The sequence below is a fragment of the Oryzias latipes genome, chromosome 21 (genome assembly GCF_002234675.1).
Source record: "Oryzias latipes chromosome 21, ASM223467v1".
NCBI classification, from domain to species: domain Eukaryota; kingdom Metazoa; phylum Chordata; class Actinopteri; order Beloniformes; family Adrianichthyidae; genus Oryzias; species Oryzias latipes.
This window is the reverse complement of record NC_019879.2, coordinates 17,151,227-17,173,452: the sequence shown is the minus strand read 5'-3', so window position 1 is coordinate 17,173,452 and position 22,226 is coordinate 17,151,227. Positions and strand designations below refer to the sequence as shown.

Sequence of the window (22,226 nt, the reverse complement as noted above, 5' to 3'; positions counted from 1 at the left end):
GATGAAAAGAACTGTTTTTCTATTCAGTTGAAATAATTTGAATAATGATTCAAAAAACTTTTTTTTAATGTGCACAGTGTGTAAAAAAATACTGTAATAAATGTGCATTTTGATGTACATTATATGGGGGGGGGGGGGGGGGGGGGGCGTGATGCAGTGTTAGGACCTCGGATTGGAAGATTGCAGGTTTTATTCACGCTTTTCCCACCTATGTGTCGAAGTGTCCTTGGGCAATACACTGAACCCCACCTTGCCTCTGGTGGGAGGTTGGCGTCAGTGTTTGGCAGCAGAGCCGCCATCAGTGTGTGAATGTGTGTGTGTGAATGTGAATGTGTGTGTGAATGAATGGGTGAATGGGCCTGTGACTGTAAAGCGCTTTGGGCCTTCGAAGAAGGTAGAAAAGCGCTATATAAGTGTACGCCGTTTACCATTTACATAGTATAATTTACCACAGAAAAACTTAGGGAATTTGTTTTGACCACACGTTTCCAATTTTTTTTTCTAATTTTTTCCATTTTTATGAATGAAAGAATACTATATAAATTAATATGGTGCAAAAACACAATATAACTCAAAAATACGTTTGAGTCAAAGTTATTCGAAATTACTCAACAAGATGAAAACATAACAACAATAACTACAACAACCATAACAATAATAATAATAACAATATAATAATAAACTTATAATAAATCTTAGTATACACACACAAAACCAACAACAAACATTAAAAACAAAAATAAACAATTAAAGAGCAAAGTTTGGATTTATGTAAATTGAACCTCATAGCCCTAAACATTTTGATAACTTTTTAAGGTTTTATGTTGAGCAAAGAGGAGATTGTTTTCAAACATAGCTGAAGTTCCATATGATTTTAAGTGAGTATGTTAATGTTCAGGCTTTTTGTTAGCAAATTTACTTTTGTGAATATCAAATGTTGCCATAAATAAAAATACACAAAAGTATAAAACGTCACGATCCTTTTCAAACAAAATTAGGAAAACCAAAAAAACGACATTTGTATTATAAAGTTGAAATTCAGCAAAGAATGAAATGTTTCGAAGTTCCTTTTTTTTTGGCGAATACAAAAGAGAATACTACAATTTGAAAGGAAGCAAAAAGAAAAGGAAAATTCTTGTCAGTATGTATACATAAACCTATTTATATTCATAATCATAGAGAAATCAGGGAAAAGTATAACATAGGAAAACAACAATTTCAGAGTTGGATAGTGTTATAAAATGCAGGGGGATACACAATATAAATAAACTGTCTTAGACATCGGGAATTGGTTCGAGGTTCCTACCTCGAAATGTGAATAATTCTGACGTCACTTGCTTGGCTGACGATTGCGGAAGTAAAGTGCTGCTCCAGTCTGCTATTTCAGAATCATAACAGTGGAAGTACCTCTGACTTATATAGTTGGAGTATTAGAAGTATTTTTAGGTGTTTATTTGGTTTTCTTTAGCCATCTACTAGTTACCTCTGCGTGTGACGGAAAACGGTGACGGAGATAAAGAGTCCACTGTCAGGATGGAGGTAAATGTTTATGTCGAGCTGTTAGCTGTTAGCTAATCAGCTCTTCTCAGTTTAGCAATCTCAAAGTTAGTTCCGTGTCCTTCTTAAGTCATATAAACCGAGTAATGGTCACGTTGAAAGTGATCAGAGTTGTATTTTATCACATTAATGAAACGTAGTATTTATATTCGAGGAAATAGTAAGTAGCTTCAGGGTTTGGTGAGCATTTTTTCTGTTTTTCGACGAACTTTACTTATTTCTTCCCACTCCCCCCCAAAAAGGGGTTAAAAATCCAAACTATCAAATAAAAACAACTTTTGTTTGAGATTTTTTCCAAAATGTCAACACATTGAATGGTTTTTCGTCATGCATTTAAAGGAACCTGGAGGTACTGCAGCTGAGGCTGTGACTCCATCATCAGCAGGTGCATCAAAATCAAAGGTAAGGATGTTCAGCAAATACACTCCCGTTTTTGCTCAACTGAAACTTACTTATAATTCTCTGTTTATGTGTTAGCTTTGTTAATATTCACTGTGTGCATGTTGATGACGTTATATTGAGACTGTCCACATGTGTGCACATCACATTTTGGGTTTTTAGTACCACAGTAGTTGATTCTGCTTAACTGGGGCTATATGACTATGTGTGTAGAAGGTTAGCTCAAACATTTTCTTGGGTCTTGAAAAGTAAAAATTATTGCTTTGATATTGATATTTCTTTTATTTATTTATTTTATTGTTCATTCACAGCTGGACACGCTGTCCAAAGATGACCTCATCAAATATGCCAAAAAGCAAATAGCTGCCATGCAAAAGATGAAGAGCAAATGTTCAGGTAGCTATGAATGTTGTACATTATTATTTATCTGTCCGTCATAAATGCAGTCGTTTTCTTGAATGTGACTTTGCCCTTGCAGATTTAGAAAAGGAAGTGGAATCCCTCAAACAACAGCAATCTAAAAGCGGTGACGGCAATCCAGATGACGCTGCTTTGTTTCAGGTTTGTGTCTAGAAAGTGACTGCATTGTCTGTTATTGATACCCCTCTGTCAAAAAAATTTTACTTTCACACTTAATTGTGTGGATGGGTGTGCGATATAGGAGCTGACTGAGAGGATGGATGCCTTATTACTGGAGAAGGCCGAAACTCAGCAAAATGTTACACTCCTGCGTAAAGAACTGGAGAAGACTAAACAGCAAGCTAAGGTTATCTTCACTACAGATACACAGAATGACAGTTTTATCAAATTCTAATGGATTACCTGTCTGTTTGTAAGTGTGATTAGTTGCAATGCCAAATACGCATGTTTGTAATTTTGTGCAGGAGGATTTAGCGGCTCTTCAAAGTGAGCATGAGCGTGTCATGGAAGACCTTCAAAGGATGATCAAGAACATGGAAAGCAGCATTCAGGAAGCCAACCGTAAACACCTGGAAGAGGTGTCTCATTTCCAAAATTTATTAATAGAGCGAGAAGAGAGAGACAGGGAGAGGGAGAGTGAAAGAGAAAAACAGCGGCAGGCGGATTATGCCATTGAAAAAGAGAGGGCAGAAGAAAGACGGCGGGACTTAGAAGTTCAGCTGGAAAGACTCAAAGCTGAGCTGGAGGATATCCAAGAAAAACATTCTCTAGAGCTTTCCAAGATTCAGGAGAACTACCAAAGGGGCTTTACAGAGGCCCAGCAGGAGGTGGAGAACCTGAAGGAGGAGCTGTCACAGAAAAGTCTGCACCATGAAGAGGAAATGAGAACTCTGGAGGAGGACTTTGAGCTTGAGCGGGAGCGTCTCTTGTTGCTCAACGAGGAGCTCACGGAGCAGCTTGCTCTTAAAGGTACAGCAGCCCCCTAATTCCATGTTTCATCAACTTTTCCAACTTACTTGTAAATAATGAAAAAAACCTAGTCCAATGAACATGAATTCAATCCTTTTTCTTGGTTGTTTTCAGACAGCTACCTGCAGGACGTTCAGGAGGAGGATGAGGAACCTCCCCGTGGTTCGGGAATAGCACAAATGCTGGAACTGTCAAGGAAAACCCAGGCAGACTGCTCTGGCGATGGGGAGGACTCTGAGAGCAGCAGGCTGGCAGCAGCTCTGGAGGATCTTCAAGCTCAGAACACCATGTTACAGGATGAGCTCACGCTGCTCAGCAACCTGAAAGGCGAGCTTGAAGCAGAGCTGGAACGAGCTAAGGAAGAGTTCCAAACGGAAAGGGAAGAGCTGGAGTTCAAGATCAACGAGCTGCAGCTGATTAAGGACAGTCCATCCACTGAACCTAGAATGATTCTAGATGCTCACTATCAACATGAAGAATTGAAAGAGTCGACAGTTAGCTTAGCACAAGACCAAAGCTCCCTGAAACTTGAGGAGCAGCAAAATCTGAGCCTGGAAGTAAGAACCCAGTGCGAGGCCTTGATCAGAGAGCGAGACTCTGCTTTGACTGAGTGCCAACACATGAGGAACATTCTTCAAAGCACTGAAGCGGAGCTCAGTGAGAAGACTAAAGATTTTGTTCTACAATATCAAGCTATGAAAGAACAGGGAGCTAGTACAGTCCAAGAACTTCGAGATACCATTGAAAAGCTCAGTCAAGAGAGAGATGACGTTTTGGGCAAAATGAATGAAGTTATAGAGGAGAAAAATGCTCTGATGAAGGATGTACAAGACCTTAGGCAGAAGCTGGAATGTCCACCCTTTGAAAACCAAGAAATGCAGTCATCTGAGGAGGAGCAAACTCCTTTAGCCTGCAAATCCAAACCATCGGTGGAGGACTTCACCCAGCAGAATGAGCAGATCCGCTCCCAACTGGAAGAGCAGGAGAACATGATTCAACATTTAAAGGATTCTGTCGCCACGCTGAAAGAGGAGCGAGACAAAATACAGAACTTGCTAAATCTCAAAGAGGATGAAATGCGGAACCTCAACGAAGAGCAAACAAAAGCAATGGAAAAGCTGGAGCAGGAAAAAGCTAAAGAGGTTCTGATGCTCAGAGAGGAAAAAGAGAATGAGCTGAAAAGCTTGAAAGCAGAAACCCAAGAGAAAGTGAAACAACTAGAGGAAGAACGAGAAAAAGTAAAAGAAAGCCTGAAAGAAAAGCTGGTGAATAAAGAGATGTTCTTTAAGTTAGAAGCAGCAATCAAAGAAATGTCTGATGAGAAGGATAATCTCCATCAAAGGTTGGAAGACATTTTAGTGGAACTTTCCAATGCTCAAAAAGAGAAGGACGTTTTGGGCTCCAAGGTGTTAGCTCTGGAAGTTCAGCTTAAGCAGGAAGCATCTGTAAAACAAGAGCTAGAAGAAAAGTTGAAATTAGCGACAGAAGATGCAGCACGAAGCTACGCATCCATGCAGGCGCTGGAGGAAAAGCAGTCTCAAATACTCCAAAACTCCACTGATGAAGTCGAAGAGCTGCGAGCACGTGTTGGTGAGCTGGAGCAAGAGAGGAACCTGTTGAAGAGCAGTCTAGAGGAAGCTCAGAATGAATGTAAAGCTGAGGAGATGCAGACGGATCTACAGACGCACATTAGAGACCTGGAGAAGGAGAGAGACATGCTGAAAGGGAACCTAGAGGAGGTGGTTCATGACATGGAGGGGCTCCAGAGAGACCTTCAGGAGATGAAATCGCTCAATGAAACCGTTTTTGATGAGAACCAGACCTTACAGGCTCAGGTCTCTCAGCTGAATGAAGCAAAGGTGGAGATGGAGAAAAGGATGGAGAACTTGGAGAAAGAGAGCAAAGAGCTCAGAGATCAGCTAACAGAGAAGGAGTCGCTCATATCTCAGCAGAGGGGGGAGGTGGCTGCTCTTCAGGTGGGTGTGGCTGTTTTCTCATGTTGGAGTGGCATTAGGCTTTTCCACAGCATGATTTCCCCTTTCTTCAACATATTATATAATCAGATCAATAAGTCCAAAGGTTTTTAATTTTTTTTTTTTTTTTTTTCAATTTACCCTCTAACTTTTAAAGGAATCTGCTGTCCAGTCTGCTTCCTCTGAGGAAAATACATCTGAGATGACAGACAGGCTAGGTGTTTTGATATTCGATGTATTATTGCACTGCTATATGTGGGATTACATGTATAGATTCATGACTTTTTCCATTCTTTTTTTTCCCCTCAGCTTTGCTACAAAAAGAAATCAAGGAAAAGGGTGAGAAGATGAATAAAATCAAGGCAGTTGCTCTCAAAGCAAAGAAAGAGTTGGACATCCATAAGAAAGAGGTAGTGTGAAAAATCCACTCCATAATGAGGCTAATTTTTTAGTGCTTTGAAGATTCAAGAACCAGTAACAAAATTTAGTTTGAATTAAAGAGACGCCTTTGTTTTGGATCAGTAGTAATTTAGAAATAGTGGAAGCCATGAAAAACTACCAGTACATTACATTTTATTTTTTTAAGGAACTGGTATTTAAAAATAAAACCCTAAAAATTCTGAGATTAAAGACACTTTAAGAAAAAGTGAAATTCCCTGTTTCCTGGTAGATATGTTTATAATATTACCTTATTGCTCTTATCTTTTCCCAAAGGGAATATACTCGCATCTTTTTAGTTTTTTTGGTTTTCTTTCATCCTTATGTCAGTCGTTTCTTTCTTTTGTCTGTAAAGACCAAACTTTGAATAATCACTTAAGGGTAGATTCCACAAACTAAACTCCTTTTTGTTGCAGGTTTTGAGTCTTAAAGAGGAAGTGGAGTCACTGAAAGCAGAAAGGGAGAAAGTAAACAGTTCAATGAAGGATATCATCCACAGTGCTGAAGGCTACAAGGTAAGAAACCTGAAGTCTAAGACAAACAGCTTTAGATCTATTCCACGATAGTAAAGAGGCCTAAATACAGAACAAGATGTTTTTCTTTTTAAACCCTAAAAGTGATATTGATTTAGGAATTTGTAAATAGTAATAATAATAAATCCTAATCAATTTGTCTAAAGAAACATTTAGATTTATTCTTTATATTGTGGATTTTTAATTAATAAAAAAAAGAATTTGGAAATGTGAAATAGATAAAAGTAACTGCATGTTTTCCAGCTGACTCTCCAGCACTGTACCTCCAACTCATCCTCGTCTTGTATTCTCTTTCTGTCATGGATGGATCCTGGTGTCTTTCTGTTTTAGAGTCTCCAAATTAAAAGCATAGTTTAACTTCACTTAAAATTAAACCGTTCGAATTTATTAAATTAATTACAACAAGTGAAAGCACGCTCCATTTAAGCAGACTTGGTGTGCAGTATTTACTCCCAGTGGACTATAAACAGCTCCATGCTTTACAGCTGTGACTCCATTAAAGCAGAAACCATTCTCTTGTGTCTAATGACTTTTGGCCCATCTTGGAACATGGATGCAGCTTGAAAAACTGAGATGCAGTGTTTACCTTCAGTGAACTGTTCCGCCTGTAATGAATAATAAAGGGACGTGCGGCTCCGCGTCTTTGCTTAGAATCTGCAAATAGATTATGACAAACGAATGGAGCAACTGGATCTGCAGAGGGAGAAGGTGGAGGCAGCGGAGAGACAGATTGCTGAGCTGACCAAACAACTCAGCAGTGCTGTCACACAGGTAACTGGGATGCGCACTCAATCACACGCACACACGTTGCTACTAACCAATACATACGATGCTCCAAGCCTCCAGTAAATCTATGCGCAGAGGCTTTGATAGGTCTCAGCGATATTTATGCTGTTGCTGGCTTTCCAAATGATTTACAGGGGGTCATTTTAGCCGGCAACATTTTTCCGAGATATGTCTGACAGCCCGGCGCTCACAAATAGCCCATCAGATGTGACTGGGTGAGCAAGGGAGAAATTGTTTTTATATATACTCCTTTCCCCCTAAGCCCATAACTGTCTCTTTCCAATGAGAGAGCAGGCGGGTAAATGTAGCGGGCTATAGCTCCCATCTGCTGCGTGGTGGTGCAACACCATTCTCTGAGACAAAGCTTTATTCTCATATGCACTCAAGGTTCTCTGGGGGGTGCGGAGGGATGCAAACTGATGCTGCTTAGGAAACTCGGAGTCTCTGTTTACCGATCATGATTTTCAGAGTTTGGCTGGCAGCCGATTGGAGATGAAGCTGGCTGCTCAGTGTTGCTTTCAGAGAAAACCCTCAGAGCCTCTCTGCTGTCAGATCCACTTGGATGGCTTTGAGCGGTGTCACGTCTGTTCGTGCAGGTTTCAGATGTTTAAAGTCTATGGAGAAAACCTTGGACAAAAGGGAGACAGAGCCTTTTTCTTTTTTTTCATTCAGTTTGAGATTTAAATACAATACATTCATTAGATCACCTACTGAATGTTTGCTTCAATTCACAACAAAATCTTGATTAGTTCATGGGACAGTGATGAGTCGTATCTTCACTGTTGTAGAGGGAAGCACTAAGCAGTGAAAAGGAGGACTTGAATGCCGGTTTGGAGACGGCGAGGAGCACAGTGAGGCAGCTGGAGACCAAAAACCAGGAGCTGCAGAAACAGATAGCAAGTCTGGACAGAGATCTGTTGGCTGAGAGAGCAATGAAAGAGCAAAAGCTTAAGGTAGAGGTTTGCTTAACATTTTTGGCAGAATTACACAGCATGTTTTTAGGGGAGCCTTTGTAAAATCCAATGCGGCTTCATCAAGAGGAATTTCCTCATTTCTCCAGGACTTGGCAGCTGCCACAAAGGAGGTGGAAGAACTGACAGCAAAGCTCCGCAAGCAACAGGAGCAGTCTCAGCAGACTGCCCAGGAGCTGGAGCAACTGCGCAAGGTATGCGCGCACAAAAGCCTCTCAGGCTGGAGTGTGTGCCACAGGTCCTGCCCGGTCAAGCGGCTGAGCCGGTGATGGCTGGCCTGGAGCTGGAGTAGGACCCCACTGACAGAGATAGAGCAATTGTAGCCCACAGTGAAGGAGTCTCTGCTGCTTTCACGTTAATGGAGACCTACATAGTACAGCAGTATACATGGAAGCTGCCTGCAGGCTGGACATTATTTTGTGTCCATTTTTCTTATGCTAGCAAAGGAATCTGAGGCTGATTTCATTGTTTATAGATAAGCAATAGTATATATTTGAGAGTATTTTTTGTTTGTTTCAAAAAGAAAAAAGAAAAGCAAACACGAAAAATCTAGGCGTTACTGTAATTTTTGCATTGAGTAATGAAAATCATTTTAGTTATTTGCTAATTTTTATTTTTTTAGGTTTAAAAAAATAAAAAAGTGTCTGTAAATGCACCTGTTTAACAAGAATGTTTTTTTTTGCCTTCAATTCTGTAATGCCTGAGAAAACAGTCTGTCTGCTCTCTGACTCTTTTCAGGCCTGTTTTTAAAGCTCTTTATTACGGTGGCCCTGAAGTTCAAATCACATCGAGACATAGCTGAAGGCAAAAACATATTAAAAATCTCAATGACAAGTAAACAATAAAAGCAAAACAAATTGTAAAAAAACTACATTGCATTTTAGAAATCAAGCATAAATCCCAAAAAACAAAACACAACCAAAAAAGGAAACAAAATAAAAACATTTTGGTAAACAAAAGGAATTTTCATAAATAAAAAGAAACAAAATAAAAACTTTGAACATGTAGGTGCTAAGGGACATCACTGATTGGATGGTTTCAGCTTTAACTTCAACCGGAAGTTATTTGGTACGAAGCGCCTGAAACCACAAATATGAATGTTACTGGTGACTTAAACAAAGAGCAGCTAACCCTAATCTACAACCACAGCAAAAGTTAGTGATCGCTCAATCAACCACAGTTTGGGCAGACAATCTTTCTGCCCAAACCGCCCCTCTTCTTAAAAACTCAAGTGTCATCATCAAATCAGTGATGTAACATAGTTCCTACCTTTTCCAGTTTCTTATTCTGTTTTATTTTTTAACATTTTCTTTTATTTCTGACTGTTTCTTTTGCTCTCCGATTTTATTTTATTTTTTTTACATTTTGGTTTTTAGAATTTTGTTTTGATTTCTAAAATGTGGTGTTTTTTTATTGTTATATTTTTAATGACATTATGATCTTTAATATGTTTTTGTGTTGAGAGATTTATTGATGTGATTTGTTACTAAGAGCCACCGTTCCTTATTCCACACAGGACAACAGTGCTTTTATTAGAATCCAGAAAGATATCCACATCCTCTCTATTTTGGATGTTTTAGTAAGTGCATGTGTGTTTGATGCAGCAGCTTTGTTTCCATTCCTTTGATGAGCAACAGGAGTCATTTATTGAAGACAGAGAATAGAAAAAAGCTCTGGAACATCCACAGAAACACATAGACCACGTACAGCAAACATAAAGGCCAAATTTATAAATCGTTTTAAGGATTTGTATTACTGGAAGATGTTAAAATCCTTTGACAAAGGTGAATGAAATGTGAAGTTGAGGGCATTTCTGTTTCTTTGCGACTGGAGTTTCTGTTGGGTTTTTGGACTTGATGTTGAATGTTCTTCCAGGAGGCCCAGCAGAACTCCCTGATGGACATGGAGATGGCTGATTATGAGCGTTTGGTGAAGGAACTCAATGGCAAAAATGCAGACAAAGACGAGCAGATTAAGGACTTAAAAGCCCAGATAAACACTCTCTCCCAGAAGCAGGAGGCGTTCAAGAAAGAAATAGGTAGGGATCACTTTTGAAACGTTTCTGTTTCATTGAAGTCTCATTTGTTTTCATTTTTCACCAAAAATAGTAGCTCTACACAATGTTTATATGTCTGTGTTCTGATGTGCCAGCTTTAATACATTTGTTTTTGGATCACTACAGGATTCCACTTTTTTCAAATATCAGCACTTTAGTTAAATTTAAAATTTGTTAACAATTACTCAGTTTGGATTCCAGAAAGTTATCACCAAATTATTTAGGTTGTGTTGAATTTGCATCTTTAATTACTATTCTAGGAAATGAAAACATTAAAATGGCAAAACATTTCATCAAAAATGATTGTTTTCCATAAACTGATTTTGCAGCAATCAGATAATTGTTCATTTGAAGACAGAAAATTGAAAAAAGGCAAATTAGCATATTGATAATTAATAAGTGTCGATAATGAGAGGATCCACATGTAATTAAGCATTATTGTCAGAAAACCTGTTCTCTCTACAAAGAACATAACACAACTAAACACTGTTGTCAATCCTATTCTCAGTGAAAACGGAACACACATGTACAAATTAACATTCAAATCAACAGATTGTCTTTGGACAAAACAAGAACAGAATAGAGATCATTGTTCTTAGTATTTAGTATTTGTTAAGCAAAACAGATTTTTTTTAAAAGTCTTAGGACTGAGATCTGAATAGCACGGTGGTGGAAGGGGAGGATTTAGACTTAATCACAAAACTGTTTGGATGCCAAGTTACTTCACAGACAAACTTGAAGCCACTGACTGTTTAAGCTTGAATTAAGCAATACACAGAAGGAATAGCTTAAAAAGATGTTGCAGTGTGATTGTGTCTATTTTGTGGTCATGGTGCCAGTTCAGGAAAGATCAGAGGATATGAACAGGAAAAGGAATTGACTGCAGTTTGCTTTGAAGTGTGTCACGGAGAGACTGACGAGGGAAATTCAAATATCAGCATTTTCCAAACGTGGTTTCTATGCATTAAAGTCATTCCAAGCAGTGCAAATGTATCTTGTGTTTGTCATGACTGTACTTGCGCTTATGCCCATTTATACATATGTGTCTCCAGAGACTCTGAAGTCCCAGGTGGACCATGAAGAGGAGAAGTGCTCTAAGATGAAACAGCTGCTGGTAAAAACTAAGAAGGACTTGGCTGACGCCAAGAAACAGGTTTGTTTGTCTGGAAGGATGACCTTTTTTCTGTGCTAGACTCCATTTTTAACACTGTCGGCTGTTTCTGTGATGTCACTAGTGTTTTGGTGGCTTTAGTTTAGAGTGTGTTTTTTTTTTTTATGTTTGCATTTCTGTATGCTCACATGTGCAGGAGAGCTCCCTCATGATGCAGCAGGCGTCTCTGAAAGGAGAACTGGAGGCAAACCAGCAGCAGTTTGAGAGCTCCAAGGTTTCAGAATCATCTCACTCTCCTTTCTGTCTTTACAATAAATAAATGGATAAATGAGAATTTAGTTTCAAAACATGAATGAAAATATAGATGTTTTTTTTTTTTCCAGATTGAGATTTGTGAGCTGACAGCTGAGCGCCATCATCTGCAGGAGCAGCTGAGGTCAGCGCTGGAGCAGCAGCAAAGAACCAGCAACTCCTTACAGCAACGCATACACAGTCTGCAGCAGGACAGAGACGCTGCCAAGGTCCACACGCTCACTTATCTGCTTTTCAACTACACATGAAGTACAGTATAACAGCTCTACTGATGAACGTAAGGTTTCCTCCAACAGCAGTTATTTGTTGGAGATACTTGTCACTAGAGGGCTGCACCGACTCTGCTCATTAGAGAGCATTGATAAATGAGGCTGTGACTAATGACTCTTTTTATTATTAATCTCTCAATTATTCTTGATTTATTCTCAAATCTTTATCAATTCATCAGCGTTCTAGAACTACCTATGTCATTTTTAAGCTTCTAAGTCGACAGCAGCTATTAGCTACGCTAGGAGCTGGAACAAGTAGGGTTTTTTAAACAAAACGTTTTTTTTTTTAAAAATAAAAGGATCACAATTGAAATAAACCATCTTTATTTATAATTGCCTGTTTGAAAGATTAAAAACATTAAAACCATTCAAAAAATATACATTTCTTTTTTAGTAGTAAGAGTTTCCCAAGGATTAACACCAAACAAAAGAGGTCAGGATGGTGAGCAGTGACTTTTAAGAGGGACGAGAAAAGGTTCACATCTCAAAAGTATTCAGTGCACAACACTCATCTTTGGATTTATGTACATTTATGATGCTTTTTGAATCTTAGATCAGTAATGAATGATCTAACAAGCCAAAGATGTTCAGGTATAAAAGAGGAACCGATTGTGAGGGACAATTCTGGAGAAATCTTTACCCAAGAATGTTTCTAAAATTCCAACAAATGTGTCTCCTTGGAATCCCTCAGGGTTCGGGGTCATTTATTGCTTGTGTTTGTGTGTGTGGTTGTGTGTCCAGGCTGAGCTTTTGGCAACAACAACTGAGTTTGAGAGTTATAAAGTGCGAGTCCACAACGTTCTCAAGCAGCAGAAAAACAAAGCCAGCGCTCAGAGTGAAGGAGATGCTTTTAAACTGGAGAGGTGAGACTGACCATAGCCTCAGACACAAAATACCAAAACAAACAAATCCTTCAATGCACGTGCAGACTTCGAAAAGTCAGGCCACTTTCCAACAATTGTACAGATACAAAAAAAATGCTAAAAGTACTTTTATGGCATTACAACAACTTTACAGTAATGCAAAATGCTAAGCTATAACAGAAAAAAAAACTGTATGTGTCATCCTCATTGTGATTATTTGGACGTTTGGTGTCTCTTTCAGAGAGCAGTTGTCCTCTCAGATAGAGCAGCTGAGGGTCAGACTGTCGGAGAGCCAGCAGAGCCTCCAGAGCAGCACGGCTGAGCTGCAGCAGCTCCACATTGAGCATGACACTCTCCTGGAGAGGCACAACAAAATCCTCCAGGAAAATGTCAGCAAGGAAGCTGAACTCCGTGAAAGGTGAACTCACCTGCTCCTCCAAATGTCTTTGTTTTAAGTGATATGTTTTTGAATGGAATTTCTGTAGCGTTTCTTTGTTTTCATCTGAAATATGCCGGCAACACCTGATTTAACCTGGCAAATACACTTTTTTTTCCCTCCCGTTCTGCTGTCACATGTCTGACTCAGCCGAATGAGCAGTCTCTAAACTCCTCTTCTCTTCCTGTCTGTACATCCAGGCTTTTGTCGCTGCAGTCAGAGAATGTGGCCCTGCGGTCAGACTTGTCCCAGGCTCAGGCTGACCTCTCGTCCCAGGTTGAGACCCAGCGGCAGACCTACAGAGACCAGCTGAGGAAGCTGCAGGACGACCACCGGGCCACTGTGGAGACCCTGCAGAGACAGCTGACGCGCGTTGAGGAGCAACTCTTCACCCTGCAGAGCCAGAACAGTAAGCTTACTTGAGAACTGAAACTTAATTTTAGCAAAATTGTCTTTTGCATTCATTATGTTTGCTCAGACAAAGGTAAGGCAAGTGTTTTAATCATTTCCATTTTCTAGGTTTTTTTCTGTTTACTGAAAGAAATCATTGTAGACTGAGAGAGAATAGGCTTGTAGGGGGTGTATCAGTGTGCTTATTAACACCTAGAGCCCATTCATCACCTCCCACACAGCTGCCCTCTGGAGTCAAACAGCAAATATTGCTCAGTAATGACTAGGAAAGGCAAGTGTGTGTCTGTGTGTGTGTGTGTTGCCACTTCAGTTTGGCCAGCTGTTAGCAAGATTCCTCAGCCCTGTTCTCGCCTCAAAGTGTGGCGCAGAGCTCACTGTGGCATCTGGAGAGACTCATAATTAGTGTCTCACACACACATATGCCATGATCAGCCCAATAAAGAGAGCCAATATTTATATTTTATTACAAAACATTTGAGCCATTTTACTGCTGTTTCAATTTAGTTTCTGCTAGAGAAAAAAAGTACAGCTATGTGGATTATTGATAAAAGGGCTGAACCAGTTGTGAATCAGATGTCATTTTCTGCGACGAAAATTGAGTTTTTAACATGTTCTTGTGAGTCAGGAGCAGATAAAAAACAGATTCTATTTGTGACATTTGATTTCAGCTAAAAGGGAAAACTCATAATTAAAAGAACACTGAGAACGCCTTTAAGATGGATCAAAAGAAGATTAGAGTCGGATTTTAAATTATTCTAAAGTCTTTTCAGTTTTAACTTTTCTTTTATGGGAGGAAAAAAAAACAAATTAGTGCAATTGTTGTTTAAAAAAAAAGGTGTCCTTTATGATATTTTTACATTTAAACATCATTTGACAGCTCTATTGGGTTTTAAAAACCCATGTTTTCTTTGTTTTATTAAAGAAACTGAAGCTTTATTATGCCTAACATTTACCAGCACTCATCCCTGTGTAGTCTGATGTACCAGCACAGTTCTTCTTTAGAAGAGACCTTATTATCTTGATCATTTCCCTCTTTTTAATCATCTTTTTTTCATTGTGAAAGGACGAAGTCTGGACTCTATATTTACTCTCGTCATAGTTCTTCACAACCTCACTATCTTCTCTGAGATTTTGTCTGACAATAACTCACAGCTGAAAGTTCCAGACCATCAAGCTGCCAAAACTTCTTTTTCTTGAGGTCTGCACACCTGTTGCTGATTAATTAATCACATGCATCTTATTAACAGCACCTGGGTGCTTTTTGGTTTCCTCAGGTGCAGTAATCATGATCTTCATTTTTCATGCACAACTTCTATGGCAGGTCTAGCCAGAACAACAAAGGTTTTATTAAATTTTTTGAAATGTACATGGTTACTTTTAAAAGAGGGAGTACTTGGATGACTGTTTGTCTTACTCATTGACTTCCTTCAAATTTAATTTGAGTAAATATTTAATCTTAATGCAAATCTCTTTTAGCTCTGTGGCTGTCTCAATGAGGCCCTCTACTGGTACAGATAGGTACTGTTAAATGTCATGGGGCTGACTTTGAGTTCTGTTGGGGTGGAGATCTAAGTCCGAAGAATAAATCACACATTTGAAGTGACAGCAAGAATAAGAAGTATTTATATTCCCTAAACCTCAAGGAAGACATGAATGGTTCCTTAATCTTCTGTAGTGCAGAAGATAGCAGAATATAGGATCATTCCTCATTACAGAAGACATTGATCTATTTTACATTTGCTTGCAACTACATTTATCAAAGTGAAAGTCACTTTCAGTCCCTAATACTATTGATAATATTTATCTAAGAAAGCATTTAAATATGTCAGAAGGATGGTGAGTGTGAGACACGGAACTTGTTCCTCTCACTGAGATGATGGAAGAAGCCAGACTGGAAGTAGGGAGGTGTGATTGTTCAGGTTTGGCCTCTTTTGACCCCAGCCATGAATCACAATCATCTGCTGTCCACTCACTCTCAAGTGTTTTATCCGTCCCTCTCAATTGTCTTGTCACTTGTGTCCTCACTCCAGTGATGTAGAAAACTGTCTTTTTACCTCTTGGTGTTTGAGGTTTAGGATTGTGCACACCATATAAACTTTAACAAAAGGAGGCTTTTAAAAGTGTTGTATCTGTTTTTTTTAAGTGTAATTTAGTTTTTGCCCTCCAAAACTAAGAAAAGCTGATGCTGCAGTTTTGGAGCTTGTTACTTCTTCACTAAACTTTTGTTTTTTAACAATTTAAGTAATGTTTTTAAACTGCTTTAAAATTGAAATAAACAATTTAAAACTTTTTGTTTTTTTGTTTCTTATGTTGAAGCTCAATTGTTTTTCGGGTTTTTTGTGTCTGCTGCAATAACATAAGTATTTGCTCGTTAGGTTCGTTGTTGGTCCAACACAGTCGCAAGACTTTGGGGACAGACCTTCAGCGCAGAAATGGAGACCAAATCCAAGCCGGAATGGGAATGGTGGCCATCAGTGACCTTCAGTCGATGGCCAGGGAGGAAGGGGAGGGCATGGAGACCACAGAGACCGAGAAATCCTCCCCAGCACAAACCTCGCTGCCCTCTCTGGAGCAACTACTTACATCACCTGATCCTAAACAAGGTGTGATTGAAAGCAAACATAAGAGAAATGAAGGTTCAAGTTGTTTTTTGATTTTTAAAACTGCATAACGTATTTTTTTAAAAAGTCAAATCTAATTAATATGCTGACACTTTGGGAGTTGTAGCTTGATCCACAAGTAACTACAATTCCCAGAGCCCCACCCCTTCACATCTGATATATGTCCCAAAATGTCCTTTTGTAAATACTGTTTATTCAGTAGTATTCAGGTGTTGGGAGATATTCAGGTTTAAAAATGTCCTTTACAGTGGACAAATATGCATTGCTACTTGTCAGGAGGATAAATAATAAAGCATAGATAAAGCAAGCAAGGTAATTTAAAATGGATGTTGCTTTGATTGTACCATTTAGAACCATTTGTATGGACGGTGGAGCCAACCATAGAGGAGGTAACTGAAAAGCTGAACACCGCCACACGCAGCATGGAGCACATGAACAGCCTGCTACATGAAACTGAGGCCACCAATGCTATCCTCATGGAGCAAATCACTGTATGTATGAATATAAAAACTCTCTTACTGTTTACAGCAGACATTAGCATTTCTGTTCATTCAGATCTTACCATTTGGGTATAGTTTTCTAGTTAGTTTCTAAATCTGACTTAAAAACATATCTAATATCTTAAAAACAGAAATCTGAAAACAATATGGTTCTTTATCATAATATTAACAATATGGTTCTTTATCATAATATTAAACTGGGCCCGGCAGTCCTCTCTCCACGTAGGGAGAGGGATCCCTGAGCTTTCTGGCAAGGCCAGAAGCCGGGGATCACATTACACCTGAGCCGGGGGTGTCCGTGTTCCTGTGGTGTGGGTTCTGTTCATTGTCCCTGAGCGCTGGGCCTCGCCAAATTTCCAACTGTGGCTGAGCCTGGTCGGGCCATGTTAACAACATGTCTTGTGGGCCCCCTTTTCTCCTGGGTGCCCTCCTCCTGGGCGGGGACGGCTGGCCCCTGCCTTGCTCCTTCCTCGACCAACCGTGGGCCGGGTGGGTGGCTGCCAGGTGGGTGGCTGCCTGGAGCGCGGAGCGTGTCTCCCTTGGGGGGTCCTGGCTCGTACCGTGGGTTGGGGCGGGGGGATGCCCAGAATTCCTGGGTGGTGATGACGTGCTCGTCTGGGGCTGTGGGCACTCCTCTCGGGTGGGGCCCGGGGTTGAGCCCTCCCGGTGGGGGGGCTGCACTCCTGGTTGGGCCGGGGCTGCGCTCTCTGCCCCCCCATGCCTCCCTGCTCTCTGGCTTGGGGGCCCCACGGCGGTCCTGCTGGCCCTGGCCTGGGTGGCAGATGTGATCGCCCGGGAGGCTGTTGTTCTCTATCTGCTGCCGTGCGGGCTTTGGGGGGTTCTGGCTGCCGCGGCGGGGGTCCTGGTGTGGGGATGGCTGGGCACCCTCCCTCCTTCTTTTCACATTCCACCATTCATTTTAGAAGAACATAAACGCTCACTTGAGCACAGGTGTTAGCTCACCTTTGCACTAATAGTTTGCGTGATTGAATGAAATATTTCACACTAGTTGGTTTGAATGCATAAGTGTGCGTGTGTGAACAGTATTTGTATTGTGTACATGTTAACATGTGGACATTTTTGCAGCCAACAGGTGCGTTTATAACATTTGAGCGTGTGTGTGGGGACAGGCCCGCCCCTTCTAGATTTGTATTGCATCTGAACCTGACCATATTGATAAACATCCAGAAACTTGTCTTATGCTGCTTCATGGTTTTACCCCCCCCCCATATAATCACCTTCCTATCCCCCCCTCTCTGATATCCCTCTCTCTTCTTCCCTCCTTTCCTTTTCCGTCTGGTCCAACACAAAAGATTTTCAAATACAATTAAAATGAATAAAATTTGGCCTTGATTACAAAAGGGGTTCATTCAGACATACCTCTGGTTTGTCAGAAGATTCATAACCCCTGTTGTTAAAGTAAAATATCTTTAACACAAGAAGCATTCAGCTCTCATCTGTTTGCCCAGCTGTTGGACAGAACAAGTTGAAAAAAAACTGAACACAATGACTCAAAAATGCAGATTTGTCTGGCACCCTCCAGTCTATTAAGGATCCACTCTGATCATCTGAGCTACTTTAAAAGCGTTCCCAGTGGTCTTATCTTTGATCATGCTGTTTTCTGCCAAAAATCAAAAGACCTATGCTGTTTTTAGGACATAATTTCTGCAGAGTTGCAGTTATTTCATTAGAAATTCATCTCTGACTGTTGGTGCAAAGCAACCCCACCGCCCCCCTTCCCGTCACCAATAACTGAAAGCTGTTTACAATCTCTCCTGCTAGCTTACAGCCCCTAACACCCCCACCTAACATTATCTTTGTCAAGTAGTATTGGAGCTATCCAGCTGTACAGCTCAAACGAGGAAAACAAAGACGTTCGTCGATCTAGTTGGCTATAAGTGGATGCATCAGAATGGACTAAAGCTCCTGGTTCACAACTATTTAAATAAAGAAATACTCAGAAATGCAATATTAAGCTTAATTGTCTTTATACATGTCATTCATCTTCAGAAAAATGCCACATGGAAAAAAAAAATCAAAAACGTAATTTTCAAGTTGGAGTGGGTCTTTAAATTGGCCTGTATGCACCCACAGTGATGTCAAACAGCCTGGCGTTCTTTATTGCCCCGTCTTTGTCCAAAAGAAAGTAGAATTTGTGTCCCTTGACTCTCAGGGGAATGAATGACGTGGACTCCTGTCTGTGGGCGTGGCAGGCCACCTGGGACAGAGGCACTGTAATCCTCCTGCCGCGGCCTGGACCCAAAGGCGACTGCGTCCCAACCGTCACCATCTTCCCGCCTTCGTGTAGAATCACCTTAAAGACAGAGCGCCGGCAAAACACAGCGCCGAGGCCGACAATCCCTCCTCCTATCGCCAGGCATCCCAGCGTGAAGCCGTACCTCCAGGCGTTTGAACCCAAATTCATTTCAAAACTCCACATCCCAGCTAGACCCGTGGTGGTGGGCGGTTTGGTGCTTTGTTTCGCTTTTTCTGCACCCGTGTCTCTTAGCCCGGTGTAAGCGAACTGAGCCAGATATGTCCAGAAGACAAATTGTCCACCACAGAAGACAGAGAGAAGCCGGAAGAAGTGGGTTCTGTCGTGTTCGAACAAGGTGACATCTTTGGAAGGTTGGGCGGAGGTGGAAAGGCTTCGACGAGCTTGCAGTTGTCGGCCTGTGTTGAAAAGTTTTCCGCTGTGTAATCCAGAAATACTGAGCGGAGAGGACCCGCTGGTGGTCGAAGCTGACATCCACGCATTTCGACACAGTGAAAACGGGCTTGAGTTAAATTTGAGGACTCCGCACAAAAACCGTTCTAGCCCCATAACAAGAGCAAAATACCGCTTCGAAACAACTAAACGACAACTTTTACTGTCGCAAGTTTCAAAAACTACTTTCACGGACGTTTTAATTTAAGTTTTTAATCTCCGTAAAAATAAGTGAAAGCCTGAAGAGTGCGGCCATCTTGGGTCAAATGACGTAAAGGGTCAAACGGGGTTTGCTAGATCTCGCGATATGCTATGGGAATTGCTGCATAATTGAAACAAAAAATGTAATTATTTTAAATTTATGAAACGGCAATACCGGCATGTTTTGTGCAAAACAAAAAAACTTTTTTCTTAATTATTAAAAACTATTTTTTATTTATACTTGTGCATCCAGGTCTATAACTAGATTTATATTCACAATTTACAGTGTTCCCCCGCTTATTCGCTGTTTTTTTTTCAGTGACGTGACTCCTCCAGTTCATTACAAAAACTCGGCTCAAAACCCTTTTCTGAGACTTTTGCATTCAGGGGGCTGAGCTGTAACTTTTCCCCCTGGTTCCTGAATCTCTATAACCGAAGTTTGTGCCCCTGCATGGAGAAATGACATCAGCTGACTGAGAACCGGCAGGAAAATATCCTTAAAAACAATGAAAAAAAATGTAAAATTTCCCTCCATTTTGGCCTTTAATGTGTTTTTTATTGTAACAGACATACAGATTTCCATATTTACTACTGTATAGACACAATGAGCCTTTGAAACTAACAGAACAAGAGTTGTAGCCATTTAGATAGCTTCTTTCTATCTTTATTAATTCATTTATTCGTTTTATGATTTTTTTTTCTACCTACCAGCTGTTGAAGAGTGAAATGCGACGTCTTGAGAGGAACCAGGAGAGGGAGAAAAGTGTTGCCAACCTTGAGTATCTGAAGAACGTCTTGCTGCAGTTCATCTTTCTGCGTTCAGGCAGTGAGAGGCAGGCCCTGCTGCCCGTCATTCACACCATGCTGCAGCTTAGTCCAGAGGAGAAGAGCAAACTGGCTGCCATTGCACAGGGTATGTAAATGGCGAACAGTCAGTTCACTTTGCACAAATGAGCTATTGAACAAGGCTTTCTGGTGTCCACTCTTTTTACCAGATATGTTGTTTTAGCTTTTCTGTTACATTTTAATGTTTTTAACTCATTAGTTTCCAAAGTTGCTCTTCATATCCTTCAGAAGTATCATTGTAGTTGTGTCAGTTTTTTAATCAGGTGTTTTTGCCTTCCCTGTCTGCAGGTGAGGAGGAAGGAAGTGGTTCTCGGGGTTCAGGGTGGTCTTCGTACCTCCACAGCTGGTCTGGGATCCGATAAAACTGGAGGCTAACCAAACTGACCTTAAGGACTGAAGGCACATTGCAGTGACTTTACTGAGCCATTTTCTGTGAGATTGAGTTGTGAAACATTGACTCCATGGTGGATGTGGTCACTCTATAACAGTACTGGGACCAATGAATGTATCTGCTGAAAAAACAGCCTGGTGGAGATTATGAAGACCAAAATACTTTAACTTAATCTTAGTTAGCATTTATAGGTCCAAGGTGTAGGTGTGTTGTATTTATGTTTATTTATGATGCCACATCTCATTGTAAAATCTTCTTTTCAATTTAGGGCATTTTAGAGCGCATAACAAATCTGAATCTGTTACTGTTTTTCTAATCCACATTTAATGGGTAAATGATGAGATTATTCTGGGACATTTATGAAAACTATTACTTGAACTTGTCACATGCCTGATAATGAACCTTTTGTCCAGATTCATTCACTGTTGGCACTTTGTGTCTATGTTTTACGGGAAGCTGTTTTTTTTTCTCTCCCCATTCCTCACATCACATGTGATCATGGTTTGTTTCAGAAAAGCGTCTCTTTAATCTTTAACAGCTTTTGCCTGGAAGGTCCAGATAAAGTTAGACATTTTTCAATGGCGCATGGTTTTTGGTAATAATTACCTAAGGAAGTATGAAATGGTTTGGTGTTAAACTATATCACAATCGTGTCTGCGGATCTTTCCAATGAGTTTCAAATACGTCATATTTTATCTTTTCTTAAGCGGGGGGGGGGGGGGGGGGGGGTAATGTTAAAGAAAACCTCCAAAGGGCGAGTTTTCATCCATAACATGCATCAGTGTTTGGTTCGGGTTGTTATTTGTTCTCTCTAAAATATCAGTAAATGGAGGATGGTGCTCACGATTGCATCTGTACATTTTTAGGTGCCTTTTACCAAGAATATAACTCAGACCTCATTATAAAACTCCTCAATATATATGAATTTGAGGTGAATGGAGAAATAAGCATGCATTTAAATCTATTCTGTAGTCAGATTCTCTCCACAGGTTGTGTCACTGGCAGTCTTGTAGGATTCATTCATCACAAATGAATGTATGTTCTTCTTTTCGTTTAATCCACGTTTTTTCTTTTGTGATGGGTCCTGTAAGTTTGAAAGAGTTCATTACAATAAAATTTCATGCAAGATTCAATAGAGAATAAGTGCTATTTGAATTGGGAAGAAAGCTTGAGATGTGATTTTTAAAGACAAAAATTTGAGCATTTTGATATAAGGGTAAAAAATAATCATGACTTTATTTTTCATGTTTGAAAGAGTACAGAAATATTTTTGCTCCTATTAAATATGTTGACATTTGTGCTGGTGATCACAGTACAGAGGGGCTGGATATCTCGCTGTTATTAGAGTCCTCATCCTGCCTGAAGGAGGGAGGAAAGTGTGGCGCCTTTCCTTTTAAGGGAAGATCTGCTGTTCTGGTAGAGTGACGTAGTTAGGAGAGGAAACGACGAATATTGA

The 22,226-nt window shown here is 40.3% G+C and overlaps 2 protein-coding genes across 2 annotated transcripts; one reads left to right on the top strand and one right to left on the bottom strand.

Annotated features, from left to right (window-relative positions):
- Nucleotides 1-1,136: 1,136 nt before the first annotated feature.
- On the top strand, nt 1,137-21,903 carry gcc2 (GRIP and coiled-coil domain containing 2). The gene is made up of 24 exons (XM_023951142.1): nt 1,137-1,539; nt 1,897-1,959; nt 2,268-2,352; nt 2,435-2,517; nt 2,618-2,722; nt 2,841-3,345; nt 3,460-5,321; nt 5,476-5,536; nt 5,628-5,728; nt 6,173-6,271; nt 6,941-7,060; nt 7,864-8,028; nt 8,136-8,240; nt 9,922-10,084; nt 11,155-11,255; nt 11,410-11,487; nt 11,597-11,734; nt 12,536-12,657; nt 12,899-13,075; nt 13,294-13,502; nt 15,880-16,107; nt 16,477-16,616; nt 20,245-20,446; nt 20,668-21,903. Exons 1-24 carry the CDS (start codon nt 1,534-1,536, stop codon nt 20,739-20,741), a joined length of 4,992 nt encoding a protein of 1,663 aa, XP_023806910.1. The 5' UTR covers nt 1,137-1,533; the 3' UTR covers nt 20,742-21,903.
- Nucleotides 18,607-20,230, bottom strand: tmem223 (transmembrane protein 223). The gene has a single exon (XM_004081690.4). It carries the CDS (start codon nt 19,447-19,449, stop codon nt 18,694-18,696), a length of 756 nt encoding a protein of 251 aa, XP_004081738.1. The 5' UTR covers nt 19,450-20,230; the 3' UTR covers nt 18,607-18,693.
- Nucleotides 21,904-22,226: the final 323 nt, after the last annotated feature.